This window comes from Anomaloglossus baeobatrachus, chromosome 8, assembly GCF_048569485.1.
Source record: "Anomaloglossus baeobatrachus isolate aAnoBae1 chromosome 8, aAnoBae1.hap1, whole genome shotgun sequence".
In the NCBI taxonomy this organism is placed as follows: domain Eukaryota; kingdom Metazoa; phylum Chordata; class Amphibia; order Anura; family Aromobatidae; genus Anomaloglossus; species Anomaloglossus baeobatrachus.
Window position 1 is genome coordinate 235,571,815 of NC_134360.1, and position 8,928 is coordinate 235,580,742.

At 44.9% G+C, this 8,928-nt stretch overlaps 1 protein-coding gene across 7 annotated transcripts in view; it reads right to left on the reverse strand.

Moving 5' to 3' along the window:
- The window catches only part of NFIA (nuclear factor I A), a 413,057-nt gene extending 404,398 nt beyond the window's left edge, over positions 1-8,659 (reverse strand). For 6 of the 7 annotated variants that reach the window (XM_075320398.1, XM_075320397.1, XM_075320396.1 and 3 more), the window contains exon 1: positions 155-311. In XM_075320398.1, the coding sequence (XP_075176513.1) occupies positions 155-181 (27 nt within the window). In that variant the 5' untranslated portion in view covers positions 182-311. Of the gene's footprint in view, positions 1-154; positions 312-8,387 lie in introns of those variants that run through there. The other variant, XM_075320390.1, reaches the window with a different exon arrangement.
- Positions 8,660-8,928: the final 269 nt, after the last annotated feature.

The following is an 8,928-nucleotide window of genomic DNA, read 5'->3' on the forward strand; positions in this document are numbered from 1 at the left end:
CAGTGCTTGGCATCTCTCTCCCCTTCAGACACGTGTAGACAGATCAGGGCAGATCTCTGCTTTATTTTTTTTTTTTTGCACAAGTCCTGATGAAAGTACATTAATAGCAAAGGCGCCATGAGCCATGTGCCAGGCTGGTGCAGAAGTAACTTACCTGGGTGAGGCAGAGCGGGGAGTACATGCTGCTGCGAGTGCAGGAGAACACTGGCCGGGGACAGGAGGGAAGGATCAGGCTTCTTGCTGCTTCTCGCTTTCACATTTCCAACTCTGCAAACTGCAGCTGATCCGCTCCATGAGCTGAACTTTCACCCCCCACCCCAAGCCTGAGCACACAGCGCCCCCCGGGGATGCCCCCCTGGCATTCGGTGGAGCCCGGCTGCTTGTGCAGAGCTGCTGTGCCCTGGTCCAGTCCTAGGCTGGGAGCTGGCTGCAAAGCAGGAATAACTTTCCGGATACTGCAGCTCTCAGGCACCCAACCCCCACCCACTACTGCCCCCCCTCTTCTTCTCTGATCACAGCACAGTCTAATCATGCAAAAGGGCTGATCAATACATGAAATAGTCTATATCAGACCTGGGGGTGGCAGTGCCCAGACATGGTGCTGCTGGGGGAGGTGTTAACCCGCGCGGTGCCAGGGGCGCTGCAGGGAAAGGAGGGAGCGCACGGGTTAAATGTAGAAGTATGCAGAACTCTCTCCCTCTTTCCGGGACCTGCACCGGTCCCCTCCCTCCGGGCTCCTTATGAAATGAGATTTTCACAATGGCACCGGCTCTGGGGGCTTCTCCAGACCAGAGACAATCTCACATATTGCATGGGAAGAGGCGAGAGGAGCTGCAGCGCAAAGAGCAGAGCAATCCGGGGGTGAAAGTGCTCTGCGGCGCAAAGAACAGAGCAATCCGGGGGTGCAAAGTGCTCTACGGAGCAAGAAACAGAGCAATCCGGGGGTGCAAAGTGCTCTGCAGCGCAAAAAGCAGAGCAATCTAGGAGATCAAAGTTCTCTGCAGAGCAAAAAGCAGAGCAATCCGAGGGTGCAAGGTGCTCTGCGGCGCAAAGAGAAGAGCAGTATGATGGTGCAAAGTGCTCCGTGGAGCAAAAAGGAGAACAATCTGGAGGTGCAAAGTGCTCTGCAGCACAAAATGCAGAGCAATCCGAGGGTGCAAAGTGCTCTGCAGAGCAATCCGAGGGTGCAAAGTGCTCTGCAGAGCAATCCGAGGGTGCAAGGTGCTCTGCGGCGCAAAGAGAAGAGCAGTGCTATGGTGCTAAGTGCTCTGCGGCGCAATGACCGCAGCGGCCGGTCCTGGGACTGTTTATTTACTAACACTGCGCTGCTTGATACTTTTATTAGTAAATATTAGTATCACTGTACAATAACATCCTCCCCCATGTGCGCTAAACACGCTGGTACTTGTAGTTCTCCACCAGCAGAAGTGACAGCCACATGTCAGCAGCCTGCAGGACCTGTATATGTGGGGTTTTTTTTACATATTATATAGTTTTTACTTGTTTTATTTTTATCTAATACAGTTTCTATATATACGTTATTACAGCTCTGGGTTGGCATGCTGGCACTTGTAGTTCTCCAACTTAACAACTACTATCACCAAGAGAGAACAGTCTTGAGTATATGGCAAATGGCCTAATAAATTAACTTAGGATGAGAATTATTAGTATATATTACATTTTTATTCCAATATAGAGGCACGTGACTTCTGCAGCTGCAGCAAAACCAGTATGACTCAGCTGTAGGTGGCACAGCATGCTGGCACTTGTGGTTCTACAACTGCAGCACTTTTAATGTTTAACATGTGAAGTGGTACATTGTACTATTGGCTAAAGTGCTGGCACTCACAAGTATGGATTTCCTGGGGGGGTCACAAAACTATTAATAAGGTCTAGGTTATTATAATAACTTTCCATGTGTCTGTTGTATCTGGATTAGTTTTCTTGTACCTCAATACAACTAATATTAAAAGTGGGTCACTTGTCATATGGCTTTTTTAACAGGTTCTATTGTCTGTACATTTCTCCTCTTAATTGTAAAGCGCTGCTGAATATGTTGGCGCTATAGAAATAAAGCTTATTATTATTATTATAGGTTCTACTTAAAAACAATAACAAAACATGGAACCAGTTGGAAAACCACAACATGCAGCAGTTTCGGATCTGGCACCTCGAAGGGTAACTATGGGATCAGTTTCCACCAGCGTTTTCTGTAGAAGGTTGGTAAGACAAAAACGTTGGATGACCAAATAGATGGTAACAAGACTTAGTCATGGGCAATTTGTTAATGATTTTATGATACTGGCAGCACAGCATAGTCTTGGCAGCATAGGCATAGCCTGGTATACCACGGCACGCTGACACCTGTAGTTCTAATAACACAACAGTCCCACCTCTTTTTCTCCTTAAGAAGCCATAAGTATGATAATTCAATAATTTCCAATATGGAGCAATGTAAAGTGTAACAAAATGTAAATCTTAAAAAAAAAGTATGAACGCTCTACATTACGAAGCAGCACAACCCGAAAGTGCACAACACAAAAACTCCAGTATACACTTTTGGCAACCCCAATAGGGTCAACTCCTGTATATCTCAGGCCTCTTAAATTTGTAGAGATTTTTTTTTCTGGCCTCCAATCTTTTTTTTTCTACTCATTAAACCCCATCTGTTTAACTATTAGTATTTTCAGGAAATCCAGGCGAGGTGCTGGAAGGCCACAGAATTATTTTTGCTTTTGGCTAACACCCCCACAGGCTTTCCATGTTTCCTAGATACTAGATTTTGGCTCTCATTCTGACTTTTGTCCAAGCCACAGAGAAAAGTTATCACACAAATTACTGTCTAAAGTATACATGAAGTCTTATAAACACCGAGAACTCGCTCTGCCCAACTATTAAACACTTGGAAGCAGCAAGCGCCAAAACGAGATCAATGTGCTGTGCACCTCCGGCTAGGCACAAGTGTAAGTATACATATTCTGTATGCTATATATAAATATATATATATATATATTTATTTGTTATTCGCTTACATACTTACATAGCACTAGTTACACAGCGCTGTACCGTACTGACATTGTCATCAGTGTCCCCAATAGGGCCCACAATCTAAATTCCCTAACTGTATGCCTTTGAAGTGTGTGTGTGTGTGTCATATTATATATATATATATATATATATATATATATATATATATATATATATATACCGTAATATCGTGTGTGTATATATATATATATATATATATATATATATATATATGTTACAGTCTGGAAAAGATCAGTATTATATCTTTAAAATGTTGCATCAATACTATGGGTGAATAGGGAAAGTAATTTTTCCACGTAACGCTGCAATGCTACTTTTTTCCATATATGTGTTTGTGTGTGTGTGTATAATCTATATCAGTGTGTGTAGCCATGTGCCTACCTCTGTCTATATATGTACACATTTATATAATATATTTGAGAAAATGAGGATCATCAAACTCTATCTTGATATTTCACACATCTCATGCTTTTCATATAAAAGGTAATGTTTTCTACATATATAAATGGCTGCATAGGTGCACAACTATACATATGCCCCCATTTATGTGCACATATATATATATATATATATATATATATATATATATATGTGTGTATATATATATATATATATATATATATATATATATATCCCCAAAAATAAGACATCCGCTGAAAATAAGTCCTAGCATAATTTTTCAAGATTTTTTGAGCATGCTCAAAATATAAGCCCTACTCCAAAAATAAGCCCTAGTTACAGTTCATAAAAAAAGTCTATTGAAATAGTGTCCAGGCAACAATACATGTAAAAAAGTGGAATCAATTGGCACTAGAATGCAGCAGGGCCGATAGACCCTTCACCAAGGAAAGCAGACACCCCCAAAATAATCGCACTCAAAAGACCCCACAAGACCCAAAACAAGGGTTGGCAGGTACCAGGGTCTCGCACGCAGATCGTGTAGTGTCGCTAGGATCGCTCCACTCCCAAATCCATTGTATTAGAGCGTTGTGGCCGCTTCCATTCAACAGGGGGAGCCAAGCGCAACACTTGGCTGCAGTGCAACGCGGAAGAGGGCAGCTGGAACGCCAAGGGGCCTGACTGCACGTAACGTGACTGTGACAGGAGTGACGCCAGCAGGACTAACCGATCTGTGTGTGAAAGCCCAGCACTTGCCAACCCTTATTGTTTTGGGTCTTGTGGGGTCTTTTGAGTGCCATTCTTTTGGCGGTGTCTGTTTTTGTTTGTGAAGAGTCTATCCACCACATACTACATTACAGTACCGTATGTAAACAGATGAAACAGAAATATACCGGGCTAGTATTTTGACTCCCCAAACAACATGAATGCAAAAAGCGTTAATCTGGCGAATACAAATAAGGAATCGTGGAGGAATCTCAAGGCAAAAATCATATTGGTTTCTGCAAAGAGAAAATGTTGGGTATCCGAATAGCATGAAAATGTCAAGCAAAATACGATACCCTCAGTCAACAGGTTACAAGGGAAATGCTGAGAAGTGCAAGTGTAGATCAGGCCAGCCACACTGATTTCTGAGCGGGAAGACTCAAATCGGAGAATGGGTCACTGACAGAAGAGCCAAGGCTTTGGTTGGGCTTTGGTCATGACTATTTGAATAAATGTTGATTGTTGTTTATGGAAGAGAAAAAAAAAGACATTCCCTGAAAATAGGCCCTAACCCGTCTTTTGGAGCAAAAGGTAATAGAAGACCCTGTCTTATTTTCGGGGAAATGTGGTATATGCATGTGTGACTGTATCCGTGTATTATTATTGTTTATACATATGTGACAGTTATAAAACATAAAATAGACTATTTGGATTCTAGCGACAATGATAACACATTCAGTAAGTGACTGCTTGCCGATCGTGCACGGGATTACATATATAAATATGTGTATATAATTGCGCCGTACACACAACTGCTCCTCCTCTCCAATCTTCCATTTCTTCAGTACGCATTCGCTGCAGTAACGTGCTCCATATTAAAGTTTGAGGTTAAACTTGCTGTGAGGAGCAGCAGAATATTACACAGGGATCTGGGAGGGGTGAGGGGGACGTGGAGGGGCCTGGGCTTTGTCTCTCTGTACAGTAAATGTCTCTCTCCCTCTCCCCGCAGCAGCATTGGCTCTTATTCCCTTCAGACCCTTGTGGTTTCCATATTATGTGAGGGAGGCTTTGGCGCCCTTTGTGCGGCTGAGAGGTCTCCCTGCGCCCTCTAGGCTGACACTCCAGCCTCCGCTCTCTGCTTCCTTCACACTTCTCAGGACACAAACAAAAACATAAAAACAAGGGAAAGTGGAAGGAAGAAAAAACAATTGCAAGAAAGAAAGAAAGAGAGGACAGGTCTCCTGGAGGGGGGGTGATCAAAGTCCTGAGCCAGTGCCAAGGGAGCTAGGCAGCAGCCATGGCCTGAGAAGGAAATGGGGTAAGACAAGGAGCAAAGAATCAATTGGAAGCAAAGGATACAAGTAAAAATGGCCTTTTATTGAGCTGTTAAAGTTGGATCATGGAGGTGAGTCTGTCAAGAGTTACAGGGAGGCTTTAGCCTTGAATGCCCGCTGGAAATGACTCCTTCCCGGGCTTCTCTTGGCATCATGCCCAAGAATGCATTTACAATCCGCTATATGGGAAACATATATAAACACGCACTAAAGGAGCGCATTTACTATGTGGTAAATATACACACAAGTCTGAGGCTGGGGCTTAGCATATGAGGGGTGTCCTTGGTGCACCTCAAATTATCCATTACGTATGACACTATATTTCACGCTCATATGTGCAATTCCTTTAAGTAATAATAATAATTTATTCATTTATATAGCACTATTAATTCCATAGCGCTTTACATACATTGGCAATACTGTCCCCATTAGGGCTCACAATCTATAGTCCCTATCTGTATGTCTTTGGAGTGTGGAAGGAAACCAGAGTACCCGGAGGAAACCCACGCAAACACGGGGAGAACATACAAACTCCTTGCAGATAGTGTCCTTGGTGGGAATTGAACCCAGGACCCCAGAGCTGCAAGACTGCAGTGCTAACCACTGAGCCACTGTTTTGCCCTACAATCCACCTTGACTTATTCGCAATCTAAAAAGTAGAACTTTAGTAATTATTTGTATTTTATGCCAATGTATGCAAAGCGCTGTGGAATTAATAGTGCTATATGAGTGAATAAATATTATTAGTATATAAATGGGCGGCACGGTGGCTCAATGGGCGGCACGGTGGCTCAATGGGCGGCACGGTGGCTCAATGGGCGGCACGGTGGCTCAATGGGCGGCACAGTGGCTCAATGGGCGGCACGGTGGCTCAGTGGTTAGCACTGCAGGCTTGTGGTGGCTCAGTGGTTAGCACTGCAGGCTTGTGGTGGCTCAGTGGTTAGCACTGCAGTCTTGCAGCGCTGGAGTCCTGGGTTCAAATCCCACCAAGGACATCATCTGCAAGGAGTTTGTATGTTCTCCCCGTGTTTGCATGGGTTTCCTCCGGGTTCCTCCCACACTCCAAAGACATACAGATATGGAATTTAGATTGTGAGCCCCAATGGGGACAGTGTTCCTGATGTATGTAAAGCGCTGCGGAATATGTTAGCGCTATATAAAAATAAAGATTTATTTATTTATTTATAAATATTATATATATATTGAGGTGGTCTGCATCGATACTTTATAAAATTCTAAAAAACTTGTCATTGCACCAACAAGCGATCAATTAGGTAGCCATGTTGTGATTATGTGACAACTTTTGAAAGTTTCGAGTCCCCAGTGCCATGTAACCCTCTTATATGGATTTCAGGCCATGCAATGATTAATGGCTGATTTATAGCTGTAAGTGAAAGAATGTGAAGATCACAGTCTGGCTCCTAATTACAGGAGAAGGAGGGGACTGGCTGCCCCCCTCTATGGAGCTATAACTCACTAATGTATGGAGCTCTGACACTTGCCTCAGTCCTGTGGAAGAAGTATCCCATTTACACTGCACCAGCTAAGACAACCATGATGGATGAGACCACAGAGGGCGACTGGCAGAATATGGATAATAATGTATCGATTGGAAATGTATACACAGCGTACAAAGGAGGGATACACTGGAATACGTCTATATACCCACTGCGAGGTATATACATATATACAAGTGCAATATGTGCGACACGGTGGCTCAGTGGTTAGCACTGCAGTCTTGCAGCCCTGGGGTCCTGGGTTCCAGTCCCACTAAGCACAACATCTGCAAGGAGTTTGTATGTTCTCCCCGTGTTTGCGTGGGTTTCCTCCCACACTCCAAAAACATACTGATAGGGAATTTAGATTGTGAGCCCCAATGGGGACAGTGTTGCCAATGTATGTAAAGCACTATGGAATTAATAGAGCTATATAAATTAAAAAATATTATATTATATATATAGTCCTCTTCACTTCAATAGCAGTGTAGCAGTGGTGCCAATATATTCCCAAAAGGAGCATCAACCTCAAAATGACTCAGCCCCTTAACTTTGGCAATTAATGGGGGGGGGGTCTCTGCTTACAGGCCTGACTACTTATATGTTCTCCAATTATATATTGGGTGTAGCTGGTGGGGTTTAGAGGGTATGTGCCCAGATGGTGGGTGCACAAAAAAATCAGTAGTGTACTTAGAAAGACTATCTGTGCCTGGGTGAACAAAGAAAGAATGCTTCATTTCTAGGACTCTGTGCTGTAGGAAGTAAGGGGTTAATGCACAGATACAATGTGGCACAGGCTTCATACAACCCACAGATCCACATCCTCAGTTTTCCACATTAACACCAAACTTCAGTTAAAGTCTGTGCCCCATGCAGAGCACAAGAGCCCTCTGAAGCCCCCTCCTCATTCTAGGGGACCCAGAAATGGCCTGGAAACACCCTCCGACCACAGAGTCTGCAGCCCATTGGCCACCCCCCCCATCCATCATCATATCCTGCTGCAGGATTGGCCAGTGCTGATCTGTCTAGACACTTCCTTTGTGTCAGGGGGAGGGGAGGCTCACATTCTACATTGTACAGTTCCCTCTTATTTATTTATTTTTTTTACTTTTTTTTCCTCTCTGGCTGGGATAGAGCAGTTATAAAATGTGCAGAGCTCAGCATTTCTCAGCACTACAAGGAAAGGAAACCCACCCTTCTCCTGGTGCAGGAGGCTGCAGCAGCTCAGACATTGCTGCTATTATTCTGCAAAATGTACATTCACTTCTGACCCCCCAGCCCACCCCAGAGGCATACTCAGCCCCTGCCCTCAATTTCTCAGACCCCAATTGTCAACCTGCACACACACAGCACAAACAACATTAACTAACGCAATGCAAAAGAGAAACTTAATGCAGCCACGTACCATAGTCATGCATAGGAGTACATAGAGTACGGGGGAACTTTAAGTGGCTCTGGAGCAGGACAGCTTCATGACTGGCAAGCTCTAGGGTAAAGGGTGCAGGTGCCCCCCGAGAAGAGGGCGCAGCAGCGGGCTGGTGGCTGGGGGGGGCTGTGCATGGCTCAGTCCATGGCTGTCTGCTTCGTCCCTGGCACACTGTGGGGATCCAGCAGCCGGTGCCCGGGATCTGGGACACTTTGCACAAGTTGCAATCTCTCCGCCAGCTCCGTGTTTATTTCCGCAATTGCTACAATTTGCATAGTTTCCTCGCTCGACCAATAGGAGAAGGGGAATGGCAGCTCCGGCCGGGGCCACGTTCTAAAGCCCCCGGTGTAGGCCCCGGCGGGGGGAGGAGGGAGCTGGAGCAGCAGCCTGAGCCGGGAGCTGGAACCGGGAGGGAGGGAGCAGGAGACATAGCCAGAGTCGGGAGCTGGAGGGAAGGGAGCTGGAGGGAAGGGAGCTAGAGCCACAGCCTGAGCTGGAGGGAAGGGAGCTAGAGCCACAG